This window comes from Aptenodytes patagonicus, chromosome 3 (assembly GCF_965638725.1).
Source record: "Aptenodytes patagonicus chromosome 3, bAptPat1.pri.cur, whole genome shotgun sequence".
Lineage (NCBI taxonomy): Eukaryota > Metazoa > Chordata > Aves > Sphenisciformes > Spheniscidae > Aptenodytes > Aptenodytes patagonicus.
The window spans coordinates 23,554,505-23,572,925 of NC_134951.1; the positions used below are offsets into that span (position 1 = coordinate 23,554,505).

The following is an 18,421-nucleotide window of genomic DNA, read 5'->3' on the forward strand; positions in this document are numbered from 1 at the left end:
TCATGGCAAACAGTGCACCTACTCACTTTAGAAGACTCAGGAGTCAGACTGAGGGTGGGTGGAAGTCTCGGGGATCGCAGTTTTGGCAAAACATATGCAGAGTAGGAGCTTGGTAGCATTTAGGTGGTTAGCATCTAGATGGTTAGCTTAGATGGGGCCCTAAGGAAACATACTTAAGAAAATGTAACCTGTTGGAACATTAAATTATCATCCTAAATCTGTCGGCGTGAATTTCAATTAACTCCATTGAAGTCATGGGAGCTATTACATATCTTCGTATAATTCAGTGTAAACAAATCAGAATAGACCCTTGTCTCAGTTTCTGCATGCATAAAGACTGTTTATTTATCTACCTCATATCTCAGTTAATGTCTCCATTGTACTTTTAGTCTACGTCTATGTTAGTAAATTTAAAGGGAATATTCCTGAGCATTGGAATGAAGCTATGATGTTAATTTCTCCTTGGTGTGTCTTTGGCCTGTGCCAGCTATCCCATTCCCAGACTCATGGTGGAGTTACCTCATAAGAGGGATTAACGCAGTTTCAGATAATGTCCACTGTTTCTTCAAAAGGAAGAAAGCTACATAAACCGTATTATTCAACAATTTGCAGGTCGTTCCATGCCAGCTGGTCTCCGTGTCAGACATGACAGACATGTCTGGGTACATCTAACTTGCTAAGAAAGGTACAGCCTGACGTTCCTGAGTTGAACTGGTGTGTACTCAAAACACAGGCTGTTCCTTCCTTACGGGATGGTGACCAAAAATGACATGGAAATTGTAGCTGTAAGCTAGGGGAGAATCCATCCAGGTGTTTAGCGGACTTCCCGAACTCCTCTTTCAGTTCTGCAGCTGTATCTACCTTTTTCCAAAGAGATTACTTTGGGAGAAGGACTACTTAAAATGTAATCATAGAAACAGAACACCAGGCTGTATACTACCTGGCTCGTTTTCCATCTTCCCTATCTCCATTAGGTGACCCTAATGTGTCAATATTTGGTATGACTAACTTGTAAATATAGCCATACCAAGCCATGTCATGCAAAGGGCCGTTCTTTCTCACTGTTGAACTTGTTCAATTATTTTTTTTCCCTGAGTCTTAAGGTGACTGGAAACAAAACATGAAGCCAAAGAGGAGGCAGGATTCTGGACTCCTCACAAAGCGTTCTTGCTCAGTCTTGCCTCTGGGTGTCTGTCTTCATCATGTTGTGTATTTTTCCCGCCTTTTTTTTTTTTTAGTAACTTCATTGTGACAGCATGGGCTAAGACTTTTGTAGCAATAGACATACATGCCATTTATATGTTGTTTTTAAAGGAGAGATAAATAATAAAGTGGCAGTTAGGGAATACAATCGCAGAAAACACGTACAGGGAGTGCTGTGAGACGGCAATCATCATTTTTTCTTTAGTCTGTCTGACAGCTCGCGTAAGTCCACCCGTACAGCTCCTCCTGCCCGCCCTCTGCCCGGCGGGAGGCGGCGGCTCCTCCGAGGGGCAGCGGGGACGACCGTTAACGGCCGCCCGCCGGCCCCTCGCGCGCGGGTAGCGGGCCCCGCCCCTCAGCGCCGCCTGGCGGCGGGAGGCGGCAGCGCCGAGCTTAGGCTCTGCAGCGGCCGCTGGGGGTCGCTGTTGCCGCTGCCTGAGGCGGGGCGGGCGGCGCGCGCGCTACCTGTCCGCGGTGGCCATCGGGGCAGCGCGGGGCGGGCGGCCCTGCCCGCCGTTACCGGCCGCGCCTCGCGGGTCCGCCGCCGCTGCCTGCTCGGGAGGCGGGCCCCGAGCGCCTCCCGCTCCCACCTCGCCGCCTCTCGGGGTTTGGGAAGTAGGCCCGCCACGCGATCCAGCTCCGTATTTGCCCGTTTCAGCTGCCAAGGGAGAGGTTTATCCACACAATCAAAGTAAACAGAAAAGTTCAGCGGGATCGTGTTTCACCCCCCTCCGCTCCACACGTTCCGAGGGGCTCCGCGGGGAGAGCAGCGGAGGGTTTGGGCTGAGTTCGTTTGTTTTGGGGAGGTGGCTCTCGCAAGAGGGGTCTCGCTTTTACAGGGAAGCCCAAGGCTGCCAGGAGGCTGTCGCCCCCCTCGCCCTCCACCGCCGGCTCCCCCACGCCGCCACCACCTTCCCTTCGCTCGGGCTGCCACCCTCTTCTGAGGGAGCCGGCAGGGCTCTCCTGCCGGTGGCACTGCCCTCGGCCTCCTCCTCCTCCTCACCCCACCCGGCCCCGCTGGGAGCGATTCCAGGCACCGCCGCGCCGAGAGCCCAGGAAGCCGCCTCGCCACCCGGGACTGCCCTTGCCAAGAATCGGCGAGAAAGGCGACACGCCCGCCTCTTCCACCCAGACCCCGCTCCAGCCACCTCTCCGCGAGCTTCCCGGTCGGCGGGAGCAGAAAATAGCCTTCCTCTTCCCCGGCAGCTCACCCCCGCCCCAAGACCTCCCCTTCCCCGCCGCAGCCAGGCCCGGAGTTCCCGGTAAACAGGCGGCTTCCCCGCCCGCCCCCGCTACGCGGCCCCCCGCGGGGGACGGCGGGGAGCGCGGCGGCTGCGGCCGCGGGGCCGGGGACCCGCCTGACGGGGAGCCGCGCCAAGGCCATGAATATTTCAGAGGCTCCTCAGCGCGTTTCTAATTAAAGGCTCGGGCGAGGCGCGCCCCCCCCCCCCCCCCGTCCCCGTCCCCATCTTCCCGCCGCCGCCCCCTCCCACTCCACACACACACACTTGGGACCGTCTCCTTACGTCGGAGAGTGGCGAAGGAGTGACTGAGCCCTGCCCGGGAGAGCCGAGCGAGGGGGAGGGACGGGGGGGACCGGGGCGGGAGGGAAGGGAGGGCGGGAAGGGGGGGGCTTGTGCAAGCAGCGACGCTCCCGAGGTTGCCAAGTGGACTTTTATTGTTTTCCACCCACTTCCAAGTCGATACTATCTGCCGTCTCATGTCCATCCTATAGCCTATATAAGCGGCTGCGCTGGGGCTGGCGGCGATGGAGTAGTTTGTGGATACGGCGGGAGCGCAGGGACGGGAGGGGGGCGGGCGGGCCAGCCGCGGAAAACTTGGACTCCCCGCCGCTCACGGGCTGCTGCCGTCCGGGGAGAGCCGGGGAGCGGCTCCCGGGGGGAAGACACCGCGGCTTCTGGAACGGCGAGACAGGTAAAGCGGCCGGGAAGGGCCAGCAACCTTCCTTCCTCGCCGTCTCCCTCCCCACGCCCCCACCCCTCCCGCCCCGCTGAGCCGGAGCGCTGCGTGCGGCGGGGCCGGCGGCACTGCGGGGCCCCGCCGGTGACAGCCCGCGGGCGGGAGGCGGGCGCCGGGCGCCGGACGCCCGCCGAAGTTGGCAGGGGAGAGCGGCCACACGGAGCGCGGGGCAGCCGTCTGCGTCGGCCGGCCGACCCCGGCACCCAGCGGAGGGGACAATCGGCCGTCCGAAGGCGAGCGGCTCCGGGGATGAGGCGGCGTCCCCCGCCACGGCTGGCTGCCGCTCCCCGCTACTCCCTGCGGAGGTAGCCGTGGCCGCGCGCGCCCCTTCCCCGAGCTGGGAGGGAAAAAGGACAGAGAAAGGGAAGGCTTGCGTTGCCGTTCCCTGTCCCCGGACGGCTGCCCCCCCGCCGCGCACCGCCCGTCCCGGCGCCCCTGCCCGCAGCCCCAGCGCGGAACCCCGCAGCCAGGGTGGGTGAGCCCGCTCGTTGCGCAGCCGCCGCGGCTCCCCGGCAAAAAACTTCGGGGAAAGTTGGCGCCCCTCGCCCGCGCTCCTGCGCACCGCTCCGCGGCCGCGGGCGGGGCGGTACGCGCCGCTGGCCCGTCGCGACGGGGGATCCGGTCCGCCAGGGCGCAGAGCGAGGGGGGTCCCGCCGCAGCACCTCTCGCTTCGCCCCGCTCCGCGGCTGCGCAGCCCGCTCTCCCGCGGGGCCCCCGTAGGCGCAGGCTGCCGGTCGGGTGGGCGCTGCCCGGGGCGCTGGGGCAGCAGTCCCCGCGGGGCGGTGAGGCGGGGCGGTCGCTGCGGCTGAGCGGGGCGCTGCCAGCCGCGGGGTGCAGCGGCGCTCCCCCGGCGGCGAGCCCCCGGCGCTGCCAGCCCCCCGCAGCCCGGCGCGGGGCTGCCGGCGCGGGCTGGGCTCCCGCGTTGTATAACCTGCGAAGCGGTCTCCGCGCTTTCCGCCTGTCATGTTTCCAATTTCATCCCCGTGAGTCTCCCCACCTCCGACCCACCCCCGTTTTTCTCTTCCAGTGAAACAGGAGGCCTCCCGCTGCAGCGGACCCTTCCTTTTCATCTGCTCCTGCACCCTTCAGGTCAGACTGCAATGAGTGGACTGAGGTCTCCTGGGCTGCTGGGGCTGGTGCTCTTAATGCTCTCGGCAGGATATTGCAAAGAGAAAACTGACTCCGCAGATTTGAAGGACAGGCAAAGTCTCTTAAATCTGATCATGGAGATCATTCAGGAACTGAAAAGGTACCACCTGGAGAAGGACGGTGGAGTGCAGTACTTCTCCAAGCACGACTATAACTTAGATCGAAGGGAAGTGGCCGACTATGGAGGATACCAGGACGAGCAGAGAGTTGGTAAGTTATAGTTCATGGCTTAGGAGATCTTTTTTTTTCTATAGAGTGCCTTGGTGAATCAGACATCACATCAGGTTACTAATTTTATATCAAGAATTCACCGCTCAGAATACCTGCAGATTCCTTTTGGTATCAGAAACTGACACAGATGGCAAATTTGGAATAGAAAAACTCCATTCACATCTCAGAGTCTCTTGCTCTCTGGATAATGTACCTGACTGAAAGTCCGACTTCCTGTGTGTTGGCTTTGAACAAAACCTATTAATAAGAGAAAAGACTGAAATGGGCTGAGATCAAAGAAATAAGGGATGAATATGCTCTTTTTCCTGGAAGTTCACCACTTTCTAAAATGCACTTGGTTTAAGTGTTCCTTGGAAGTGACCCTAGCAAGAATTCCCCTGCAGGACTGTAGTACGTCCTTTTAGACCTCACATCTAGAAGTCTTTCTTGCAGCTCAGCTTCATTAAACTTTTCACCCTGCTTGTTAGTCCCCTTTGTACTCCGGAGGTATCACCTTTGAAATACTAGGGAACTGAAACAGAGTACTCCTCTGTCACTGTACAAGCTATGACTACTTTGGGACACCCCTGCAGTCATCCTTCTACTCCTCTGAATGCCTCTTCTCTAACCTCCAGTGAAAGCCCAGGTTCGTTTGTAAGACATTCAGGGTTGTATAGAGCAGTCCGGAAGCAGGCATACCAAGCCACACAGTGATGGATAGTTACCGCTCAGTTTCGTGATGTGCTTCTGTGCATCCAGTTGAAAGTTGATTTGGCTTCTCCTGCTGCCATGTCTAATTTACTGTTCACTGTCACTCTCAAACCCCTACAGCGTTACTGCTGCTCATCTACTCCTCCTACTGAAAGTGACCTTCTGAATATTTTTCAGCAGATGTCTACTCACCTTTTTCCAAACTGGCTTTCATTTTGCTAGTATGCTATTTATTTTGCCTTTATTGATCTCATAAAGCTTCATTGTACCTTTTCTTCATTCTCATTCATATTGAAATATCCTCATGATTTGCATTTGTTGGTGGTTGTCATTAAAATGTTACTTCTCCATCTGGATGATTAATGAATATACAAAGGAAGACAATTTTGTTCCACTTAAGATCAGCATAGTGAGAATATTTTGTTTTATAAATGTTGAAAAGTTAAAGAGGCCAGACTAAGCAGGGAACCCTGATCTGCACAACTCTAAATCTCAACGTGGAACACGGGCATAGTTTTTGGCCACCCTACATCAGCATATCGGTGCAAAACGTCTGGTTTGTGCTGAACAGTTATTTATGTAAATAACAAACCTACTTCAGAGCAGTTGGTAGTGGTGTCATTGACTCCCAAGCAGGATTTTTCATTCTGTTATTATAATGGAGTTATTCCCAGCAACTCTGAGAAGGAACTACTGCTTAGAGTCTTTCATTTCAGTTTTGGCATCACTTTCCCAGTGAGCCTGTCCCACGGGAAATTTCTGAGTGAAGCATGTGTGTTTTTAATGCTCTTCATGACATAATTAGGTCAAATATGATAAGGTCAATTTTACTTATACTGACTAAAGTTAGAAGTAAATGAAGAATGACTTTCGAGAACTGTCTAACCTCACAAGTGAATCAGAGCTGGATGGAAATGCTCTCTGCTTTATATCTGATAAGAGGTACCAGGGGAATGAAAAAGGCTGTGCCGGCATTTATGGTCAAATAAATAAAGCACCATGTAGTGTATCATACACAATCAGCACTAAGCTATCAGCATAGAGTTCGTAACGGAAAGCAATCAAAGACAGCTGTATATCAGGAAGACACAAGCAAGGGTTAGGGCTAAAATGGATTTCAGTAAACCAGTTTCATTTTGCCATCTGCTGAACACAAAACGCAAGGCGGTAAACCACAAATGTAGGGAGCCAGAAGAGAGCAATTTGCTGGGGATCATTTCCTGTGAATTTTATTTACTGCTAGAGGGGGGAAAAAAAAGATTCCTGTAAGCAGATCAATCCAGTTTCATGATTACAGCAGGACAGTGCTTGTACAAACATACCTGTGACAAAAGAGTGGATACATTTGCATAAGAGAAGACGACACTAAACCAAACTTGAATATATCTTTGGGTCTTTATCACTAGCGGAATATGCCATTTCTGAGCAACCATGAACTAAAATTTCTGGAAGAATTTAAATCTAGTTAAACTTGATAATGCAATTCATCGAGAGCTAAAATCTGACTCTTAGTTAACTGTCATCATCGTTAATGACTGCACACCTAACAGACATTACTTGTTTCATCATCAAAGTGTTTCACAGTGCATTTTACAGTGGCTTCTCATGTAAAATAAATGCTTCCAATTTGGCCTACTGTATGCAAAGGACTTTTGACCTCTGTGCCTCTGTCAAGACATAGTGGTGATGTTTGCTGGACAGAGTTTATTGCCTTTCCCCATCCTATGCTTGGCAAGCATAGTTCCAGTGCAGCAGAGTGACTGTTCTTTTTTTCTGTCCAACAGAAATAGTTCCCAGAGATCTGAGGATGAAAGACAAGTTCTTAAAGCATTTAACAGGTATGTTTTAATTTTGCATTGGTATCCATCATTTCACATACATACCATAAGCTGCACTCTTCTTCCTGTGAGCTGTGCTGATTCGTAACTTCTTATTTTTTCTTTATATTTCAGGTCCACTCTACTTTAGCCCCAAATGTAGTAAACACTTTCATCGGCTTTATCACAATACAAGGGACTGCACCATCCCAGCATGTAAGTGCCAAAAGCAGAGACTTTCATAAAACAACAGAAAACTCTAAAATTGAATAGCTCTATGAGGTACCAGTAGTGATACAATGTTAGAATACATCCCTTGCAATGAAGAATTTGGAGTGCTCTAAAACGTACTAAGTACGCTTTACAGCGTTACTAGAACAGCATCAGCATTACAGTGAGGAAAATGGAAACACAACTTTTTCACTGCAAATACACTGTGTAGAATGGCTGTAAACACTGTTTCCTTAGGTACTGATGTATGTGCCTCTTCGGTTCCAAACCAAAGGTGTTTGCATTTCATAGGAACACATGAAAACCTCTCAAACCTCTTAGATTTAATTTCTAGTGCTGCAAATTCAAGATAGGATCAGAAATCCAGGTGGGGCTATTTCCTTTTCATTAATTATTTATGCAGAACATATTTTATAGACATTTTATATTTTGACTGGTCAGCTACCCACCTACCAGTGATGTTGACAGTGAATCTTTGCAACCCTTGTCTTCAGTGAATTACAAAATACAACTTTTGGCTTAGTAAAAAAAAAAAAAAAAAAAAGTGCTGATGGACACACATAAGCAAACTCAGCTTATGCTATCTCAGTGTTGGCAGCACAGAGAATTAAAAAAAAATAAAAATCAAACATTGACATTTATCAGTCAGTAGATGTGACTCCAGATTCATACTGAGGTGGACCTGTTGAGTAAGCAGATGCTATTTTAGTACAGCCTTTTCAGAATGAAAGCACACTTTATTTTACTTGTCTGAGGTCAACCAGTTGGGTCAGTAGCAGAGCTGGGAATAGAAACAAGGGTTACAGATTCCAAGTTTCACGTATTAATAAATATTTCAGCCCAATATATTTTAAAGGCATATTTGGTAAGAATTGCAGACTTTTTCCCTATTTGTAAGGCTTCAGATTAGGAATACCTTGGAAAGATAAGGATTTATAGATAATGGCTAACTATGTCACATTCTGTTTACATGGATGGAGGTGGAAGTTGTTCATAACTAGTCTGTTTTGAACAAGCAAATGGTCATATTACCTTTTTCATAAGGATCACAACACAAACATCATTTGACTCAGCACTAATGAGTACTCCAAGCTGTGAGGCTAAAAAGTAGTTGGTCTTAACGTCTGAATTAGCCTTTTCCTCCTGACAGGTGACATACCCACCAATATAATATCTGGATAATTTATATGAATGGCAATTATAGCATATCTATGCTGTGAGTTAGGGATTGTTAACATTGCATCTCTAGGAAACACTGAATGTAGTTACTCATTAATGAAAAAATGCCTATTGAAAATCAACATCGGTCACCGGACTGGACTGACTAGTGTCTCCTTAAAGGAACTTTCTTCTAGGAAAATGAGGTAAACAACCTCCTTTAATTCTTCATGCACAGTATGATGTTACTTTTTGATAATATCCTGATTTCAGGTAATACTGTTAATTCTATATAGAAATTCAAAGGCCAAACAATGATGAAATTAAAAGCATCTGTGATGCTGCAACACAGTGGTAGCCAGTACAAAAGCATTTTCTTGGCATACCTTCTAGTACTTTGTACAGCATAGTAGCATTGGCACCTAAAAAGTAGTTTACTCTGCTGTCTGTCCATAACCAACTTTCACAAAATTTGTTTTCAGTTTGCCATGTTAAAGAAAAAAAAGTCTTGATTAATTTTTTAGTTTTGCATTGGTTCTGCCCCTTATTATGAATGCATCAAAAAGCAGAAGGTACCTAAAATAAGAACTACTAACCATAGGACTACTGTGGAAAAAACAATTTTACTAGTTCTAAGATGAAACTTGATAAGAGTTATGAATGTATTTGTATGATGCGGTCACCTACTCGGGCTGGACTTAACAGTCCTATGACTAGATGTTATTTGTCTAATTTAACAGTTTTTCCAGGAAGAAAATTTATTGGAGAGTTGCATTACTTAATATTAAGTTGATAGACTTGCTCACTGAGGGCTGGATTTCAAAGATGGATGAGCACTACTAATTCTTCCTCTAGTATGGAAATACTACAGCCACATGTTTAGATCCCACATTTAAGCACAGACACAGATGTATAAATTTTCATACATGCATACACTTGGAGAGCCTCCAAGCACATTCGTGCTATTTGTTTATAGACCGTACGTATGCAGAAGTCAGTTGCATAGTTACATGTCCCATTAGACATGGCTTTCAGTTACACAGTTCTTACATGCTCCATTTCGAAGTCTAGGGAGCCGATTTCTATACTGTTGCAAACTAAAGTGTTCGTTGAACTTCATTATGACAATAATTTGCACACCGTTACCAATTTTGATTTTTAAAGGCAAAATTGGTTAATTTAGTAATCTGTTTATGCTCTTTTTTCATGACAGACTATAAAAGATGTGCCCGGCTTCTTACTCGGTTGGCAGTAAGCCCAATGTGCATGGAAGGATAGAGGTAAGCTTTTTCATAGCAGTAATGACATTCTACTGCACAGCAAAGCAGTGGATTTTGTGTTTCATACATGAAAATTCACGGGAGTGTAATAAGAATTGTCCTTTGGCTAAGGTATTCCCCTTTCAGAGTACTTGAAGTAACTGGCTTAATCTGGCAAATATTGGCAATAAATAAAGGGTACCCCCTACTGGAAGTCATTATATAAAAGTCCATGTGCATCAGCTGTGAATTATTCATAGCAGCATACAGTTAGCAGATAGTGAATTTGTTGTTATAGAACAAAACACAACAGCTGTAGCTTATTTTTCAAGAGTTGACTCAGCATACAATTGCCTGTATTGGCAGCGGCAGCCCTTTTATGCGTGCAGCTGTAGATCTATGGTGTACATTTTAGTATGAGTTAATATATACATAGCTATACACATGAAAGCTTTATAAATGCAGATAGGTTGCAGGTGCTTTTATAGTAATTCAATTAAAATGTATTATCAGTAGCATTGATAAACTAAGCTACTCAGATTTCTTGGGATTTTCACTGTGTTCACCTCTCGTGTCTATGGGTTTATTCCCTCCCTTTTTGCCTAGATGTACCTCTAGTTCCTACAACTACTTTGGGAATTTCACCATGCACCAAAACAAAAACAAAAAACAACCAAACAAAAAAGTACTTCCAAAGATCTGTATTTCTAGAAAACTGACACATAAGAATACAAAAGGCCTAATTTACATTCTGTCCTCAACCTTTACCCGAGACAAAAGTGTGAGCTCTGACAAAGGGATAAATAATCACCTGTATAGATTTGTCAGTAACAAATGCTGTCAAACAAAGTTATTTTAACTCTGTGACAAAACACACGTCTTGTGGAGAGAGTCAGTGAGAAAAAGGAGTAAATGTTAAGCATCTTAGTTCATTTTTTTTAAAGCACTGACACTGTTTTGCACGGCAATCTCACAAGCAAGCTAGGGAAATGTGATCAAGATAAATGTAAAAATGGCTGGAAAAAAAATACAAATAAGTTATTAGTGCTTCACTGTAAAACTGGAAAAATGTATTGAGCAGAGTCACACAGCTTCATTATGGGTATGGTATTGTTCAATATTTTCATTAATAACTTGGGTGATAGAAAACTATATTTATGGATGACAGTAGTGTAGGAGAAGCAACCATGATGGAGTACAATCTTGAAAAAGAAAATAACCTTGGAAAATTAGCTGAATAGTCTAAAAACAGGATAACATTTAAAGGAAAGAGCAGAATTATGAAGTCATGCAGGAGTAATCAACTGCAGAAATACATGGCAAGTTGTGAATAGCTAGACAGATAGTTCTGTAGAATATGTAGGGGTTGTAGTGGATCACAAACTAAGCATGTCAACCATGTCACACTTGATAAAAAGACAGACAACATACTGGAATTTATAAATAGAATCATTGTTTATAAAATACCTGAAATAATCACTGTTGCTGGAATACTGTATTTAATTAAGGACAACACGAAGACATATGGGTGCTTCTTGTAAGAGTCCAAAGAAGAGCAACATGGATGACCAAAGACCTAGAAAACTCAATTTACAAGAACAGCTAAAAGGGATTGGGATTATTTAATCTAAAGAAAAGACGACTGCAGGAAAACATGATGGAGCTATTCAATTTCATGAAAAGTGGCTACAAGCCATTCTCTCTATCCAGTGTGGATAAATAAGACATAATTTGTCCAGCTTTGCAACAAGAGAGGATTCCAGCTAGACATTAGAAAGGACTTTTCTAGTGGCAAGGACAGAGGTAATATATTAAATCATTAGACGTAATTCAGCATCCTGACTTTACGCTAAACTCCTCAACATTTCTTCAAGTATTTTCTGCCTGACTTCCTAAAATAAACCTAAACTAGCTCAGCTTCAATGCAGAATGTTTCTAATGCCCAGTAACTGTTACATTACTTGTTGTCTTAATTTGAAACATGCAGCCATAGAGAGGAGTCTCTTATTCATACATTGTGTGTTCAGGGATGGAATTGTGGAAACAATTGCATATAGTATTAGGACAAATAAAAGTTAGCAAATAGGTAAATCCTTTCATCTAACTAGGAGAAATGCCAGGGATTCAACCTTTCAATTGTAAAATCCAGAAAGCAAGGAACAAATTAGCTATTATATAATGATATTCACCTGCGAAAGATAGGTGACTAAAGTTATTACCAATACTAATAAGCAGATACATCAGAGTAGGGAATTCTTTTCTCCCTTTCCTTAGAAAGTTTTATCTGTATCTTTACATCCTATCATGTAAACACAAACTCATAATATGAAGGAACTAAAGTAACTGAAGTAGTTCACATCTCAAGCTGGGAGTCTATTTAAAAGTCCATCTCATTTTGCCAAACAACTCCTTTGCTCAACTAGCAGGCATGTTTCAACGTGAGTAACAAGCCTCCACTTCTGTTATACTCCACACAGACACAAGTCATGAATAGTATCAGCACTCTTAAGCAACCTCTGTTAGTAGAAAGGAACATACCACGTATGCCTTGAGATCCACAGGTGTCTCCATAAAATTAAGCATCCTTCCTCCTCAAAGCGTTTCCACTGCATCATTTCAATTTGTGTGGGTAAGACATCCCCTCTCACAGAAAAGTATAATGCAGGCTTTATTTGTTTTCATCATTTCATGCAGGCTTTATTTGTTTTCATCATTTCATGGACTGAGCTGTAGAAAAATGGGTTCTTTTTGTATTTTTCCACTTATCAAACCATCCTTTTTCTCCACAAAGTATAGTTATCATTAGTCCAAGGTGTTTTCAAGAAGTTACAAAGTTTTGAACATAGCAAGACAAGAATTCAAAGCCATTTCTTACTTAAGGTGGCTCTCTAGTGTACAAAGAGTTTATTTATAGTCTGGCAATCGGTAAACACTTCTGGTGTCTGCCATAAGGCTACTAGTTAGTATCAGTTCTAAAGCTCAGACTAACTCCTGAATATTAGATAACAAAATTTTCTTACATGATACTACTCCACAAAGGTCTAAATTCACAAGTAGAATTTGACCATTTATATTAATTGTAATGACAAATACATTTAAAAAAATCTTTTTAAACTCCTGTATTATAAACTAGTAAAATAACACATTCTTAATTATCCACACCTACTTTTTTTCCCCCCCAACAAATTAGATTTCCTGTTTTGCTCAGTAGCTGAATTTCGTTTCATTGGAGGCTTAGGAGTGGGCTGGGCTATAGACAAATTATGGCTTTTTGATACTCTGGAATCCAAACTAGTAGTTTTGGTGCATTTTTCAGATCCATGGACATGTGTCCATGTTTAGAGATCAATTTGGGGGGGAAGAAAAAGGAAAAAAAAAGGACAGACTTGTTTTTTATTTGTACTTAAAATGCATTTTGGACTATCATAGCTTTAAAGCACACAAGACGTTGAAACTCAGTGCTAAGATCAAACAAGAAAATAATATGCAAAAACAGGAATTAGGCATCTATTACTATCATAGTACGTACCTAAGGGGGGGGGGGGGGTGTAATACAACGTGTCTTATGGAGCCTTCACTTTTTCTCATTTATCCTACACATAGGTAACTGGGCTCCATCTTTGCTTTTTTAGAGTGTATGTTCACATTTTGCCTGTCACACAGATACAGGCAGTGCAGGGGCCCAGTGACAGCCCTTTTACTTGTTGAGATTGCGTGAGTGAAGCCAGAGCAGCATATTTGTATTACCACATCTCTCAGTAGTCTTTTTTTTTTTTTTTTTTTCCCAATCAGCAACCCAGGCTGTGTTCCCTGTTGCCACCAGCACCATCTCTGACTAGTTTTATTCTGTAACACCTTCTCCTTCTCATGTTCGACACAGCTATGCTAGAGTCCTGTCCTTGATACTCTTTTTTGTTCTGTCCCTCAGCCTCATTTTTCTCCCAGTTTCCTCAGTTCCCGTGCTTGCTTTGCTCCACCCCATGCAGATGCATCTGACAACAATTATGTTGTCCATATCTGCGGCAGGTAAGAGATCTCAGGAACAAGATTCCTGAAGTCCTCACCTGAAGTTCCCAACTCAGATCTTGTGGATTTCCTGTGGCAGATGGTGATGAATCTGAAAAAGAAACGCTGGCCTCTTTGACAGCATTTGTCACAATCACTTTGGCTACAGTCATACAGATTTTACTGCTTTTGTTTGAAAACTGCAGGTGCTACTGTGGTGCCCTCCCTTTTCCATTTCCTGTTCTTGAAGTGTTTGCTAGAGACCAACACCTGATCTCATAATATATGCTTAGAACCTCCTTGTACCGTAAGGAGTGGTTTAAGGAATAAGGACTGCAATATCACGTATGATCACATACTTCCATTTTGAAGATTTCTTCTTATTACTATACTGACAAGTATTTATGTATTTTTAACTTTTTAAAGTTTCCACAGTTATTTCAAATGAACAAAATAAAACTAGTGACACAAACGATTTTGCACTAATAAATACAAGACTAGTGCAAGCAGTAGGAATCTCAGGCTGAGCAGAGAAAACGAGCTTTATATACTGTAAAAAGTGTATGAAAAAAATCTACCAGTTGCTTGTTTCCTAGAGAGGCAGCTATCATTAACAATATTTAAAGGAAAAGCAACAGAAACAGTATTTCTTGCTTAATGTACATGATAGGGCAAGAATAAAAATATATACATATGAAGGTCAAAGGTTCTTTGTAAAATTCCTAATAAGCTAAAGTACACTGATAACTGAAATTTCCTTTGGAACTCAGAAAAACCTGTGTCAACTCCTCAAGACATATCGACCATACTAATAATATATGTTAAAAAAGCTGAAAATACAAAATAAACTTGGAAACTTTAAATACATAAAGAGAAAACTGAAATACTACCATAAATATCCCATTCGCGTACACTGTATTATATATCCACTTTTTCTAATTATTCTTAAACCAGAATAATACTTGGGCTTTAACTTTTGTTTCAAGTGTTTTCTAACAATGGAAACGGCAGCCCTAGATTGCTTGCTTTCTCACATAGTTTCTTATTGAGACTAACATCGAGTGCACTCAAGAAACGTCGGACACTTTCATTTCATAGAAGTGAAGGTGGAATTAAGAGGTGGGTTTTGCATATTATTCAGTGAAGGAAGACCCTTTTTTTTCTAGAAAGTATTGCTTGATCCATCATATACAACGTCCCATGACGTGTTCTATCACCTCTGCTGGGTGACAGGAAGTAGTTCCCGAGGTAACGAACTATTGCTTTGAATTAAATGGCCGGCCAGCGGACATGGTTACTAGTGTGGCATAGTCCAACTTTATTAAGAGGCAATTCTGAGTTTTCCTTACGAGGGGATCTCTGTGGCTAGCACCAGATGTAATATTAAGAGCTTTATCATCTTCAATGCACGGATCTCTGATCTGATGCTCACATTAGAGCAGACTTACACCTGGGCATTCACACTTGGGGAAAGCATTTTTGATGTTGGCACATGGACGTTCTGCTACAAAATCCTACTGGCACAGTATTTTAGTTTATATTGATATTTAAACTACTAAATTCTTCTTTTATATAGATTAGCTTTTTCTTACAGAGTTTCTCTCTACCATCAGGCACAGATAATGACTAGAACCAAATTTGGAGAACTGTAAAATGCCTTTAGAATATCTTTCATTTGTGCTTTTTAAAAATGGAACAAGTGTATGGTTCAGTTGGTTTCAGCTAATATTGCTGGTTGGGATTGTGTTTTGGTTTGTTGTTTCTTTTTTTTTCTTTGCATTAGCTAAGGAAAACCAAGAATCGAATGAAAGAGGAGAAGGGAGTTGTATGGCTACTTGTGTTCTCAACAGAGACTGCAGTCAAATAGTATGCAGGATCTCCACTGAGAGTACTACCTGCCATCCTTCAGCTAAACTCCAATCTAATTTTCCTAGACTGCTGCATATAACATAGACTATGTGAAATAAAAAAAAAAGTAGTACAACAGCAGATTGATCAACACTAAAAATCTGGGGCCTTTTCAAGGGCTTCTGAAAAAGCCAGAGATTTAGAAAACTGCAGTTTAGCTGAGCACTGCGAATCCAAGACCCACAGGTTTTGATCAGGTATCCGTACAAAACCAGGTGTAGATGAGATGACAAACGAGCAGCCTATCCGCTTCCAGTTTTTCGCCCTCAGTGAGCTGCATATTCCCATTAGTATTAGTAATGAAAAAACTATTTATTAAATTCTCAGTTTAACTTGTCAGTTGTACCACACACTGATCAGACCAAAAGCATGTTAATTTGTTTTTAAACATCACAGCTTAAATAGGGTACATTAGGGGCATACATATGGAAAATAAGCAAGAAAAATGCAAGAAAAGGAAAATTTATATCAGTTTCCCCTCTAAGGAAGGACATTTTTAAAAAAAAAAAAAAGTATTTGTCCTATCTGCAAAGCCAGAAAAAAACTAAATTGCATTAAGCTTTTCTGTAACTTCATTACATTTCCTAATAGCTTTAAAAAATTGCAAAACTAAGTATGTTTAAATACTACTAACAAATATTTCTGTATGCACCAATAGCTTGATTTCCAATGGATTATGTCAAGTCTGACTGACTTTGCATTCAAATGATTCTATTACAAATTATACTTCAGCAGTAGAAAATGTAGAGGAACTCAAAATACCAGAGAATTCACTCTGACCATGGGACAGACAGAAACATATGTTCAGACAGACAATATGAAAGTTTTAACTGTGATAAATGACATCAGCAGAACTCTAGTATCGGAGAACCCACTGTTTTCTATCTCCCACGTGGACTTCTGGTGTCCATGAGACACACAAGCTTCAGGTGAATCTGCTCGCATGTAAGAGCAGTGCCTTTCACACGTGCAGTTCCTGTTGACTAGTAAGACACCGTGCATTTTTTACTTCAAAATAAGGGCATTAACAGGTTGTCTTAGAAACACACTTGCAGCGTTCAATGGTCACTGGTCTAGCAAATGTGGTTGCAGAAAACAAACTCAGAAGTTACTGGAGAGAGGATGGATTTCTAGATATGTACATAAGCAATGTGGAAACCTGTAATTTTGTATCAGTGATTTTGATACCTGTGTCACAGAAATGGTTTTGATTTCATTCCAAGAAACTACTCTGGGAAGAGTTAATAGAACGGGCAGCAAACTGAACCACTGCAGCTCCTACTCAGTTTGTGTTGCCTCAGTGTTTGCAGGTCCCAGGGGCTGTATTTATGTGACCAAATCTCTGAAAGTTACTTCTGCTTGCTTCTTGTTTATCTGAGTCCAAGCTTCTTCACTGACGGCCCAATGAAGCTACCTACTATTAACAGATCGCAAATTTCTGTTGATACTATCCTTGAGGTTTATGCACTTTTTGACTTCACAGCTGCGCTCATAGGAACAGGCTAAACGTACCTATGAGCACATTTTGAACAGGTAGAACTGTATTTTCCAAATCTGTCTACCTAAAATGAACCACCACAAAAAGGGAAAATTTCCGAAATTTCAGCCTTGATTAACAAACAAGACAGTAATTTAGCAGTCAGGCTGATACAAACTAAACTGAGCTAAGTCAGAAATGCACTACTGGATTTTTCCAAAGTTATTACTGAATTCTCCAGTTTTATTTACTATTTTCAATATGATAAATACATTCTTAAACACATGTATGCAAGCACAGAAGTGATGAAATGCAATTTTCTCCTTTCTTTTAATCCACCAGATGTTATTACCATGAAAAGAAACACCAAGAACCAAGAGAAGTGCCTTGGAAACCAACAGGGAAATAGAACTTACTACCTTTATAACATATTCCATTGTGAACAAGAGATTTATTTTTGCAGATTGACAGACTACTTCCCATAATTCTTTTAACATGCATTTTGTATGTCATCAACAGTTTGCAGATTGACATTCTTTACAGTAGCATAACTGCCTCTAGTACTTGATGCTCCATACTTAAAAACACACTTTACAACTGATGTGTAATGCTGCCAAAAATTATGTAAACACAAATATTTCACCAAGAAAATTGATGTTCTATTGCTTAATTCTACAATTTTAAGGAATGTTTGTTTGTATATCTAGAACTACTAAAGATCTGCTCCACAGTAGTTGTGGTCACTTGATATCCTTCATGCTTATGCAATTTTTTAAAAGTTTGGTTAAAACAGACTTACATTGGGGTCACATTGTACCCTAGGAGTACAAATTGCATGACAAACAGGAACGTAATTCCAAGTAGACATATTTTTTGGGACAGTGGAGCATGGATTTTGTACACAGACACAAGCTGCCATTAATTTACTTTCTATAATAAACGTATAAAACATTCCAGCGAACGTGCAATATGTAAATACTGTAAATAACAAGCGTAAGTAATAAAGTGTTTGGTATTAAGTTGTCCTCAGTTTGCTTTCTGTTCACTGAATCCAGAATTTGATAAACAAGCTATCTTCTGGTAGCTACTATCATTTATCCACACTTAAACCTCTTTCCAGTAAGAATCTGGTAGAGTAAGAAAGAAAGGTGCACGCACCTCAGAGAAGTCCAGTAATTTGGACACTCCCTATGGATTTGTGAGGACGGACAGATCTGTGTGTTCCAGTCCCGCAAAACGCCCAGACCACAAGGCTGCTCCAAGTCTCTATAGCATTATGAATTTGAATATTTTTTTTTTATGACAAATGGTTG

General features: G+C 43.1%; 1 protein-coding gene across 1 annotated transcript; it reads left to right on the plus strand.

Annotated features, from left to right (window-relative positions):
* The first annotated feature begins 3,066 nt into the window (after positions 1-3,066).
* On the plus strand, positions 3,067-17,519 carry ALKAL2 (ALK and LTK ligand 2). Its single transcript, XM_076332863.1, has 6 exons — positions 3,067-3,138; positions 4,211-4,542; positions 7,038-7,091; positions 7,206-7,286; positions 9,673-9,739; positions 17,451-17,519. The coding sequence occupies exons 2-5, from the start codon at positions 4,284-4,286 to the stop codon at positions 9,735-9,737; spliced, it is 459 nt and encodes a 152-aa protein (XP_076188978.1). The 5' UTR covers positions 3,067-3,138; positions 4,211-4,283; the 3' UTR covers positions 9,738-9,739; positions 17,451-17,519.
* The last annotated feature ends 902 nt before the right edge of the window (positions 17,520-18,421 follow it).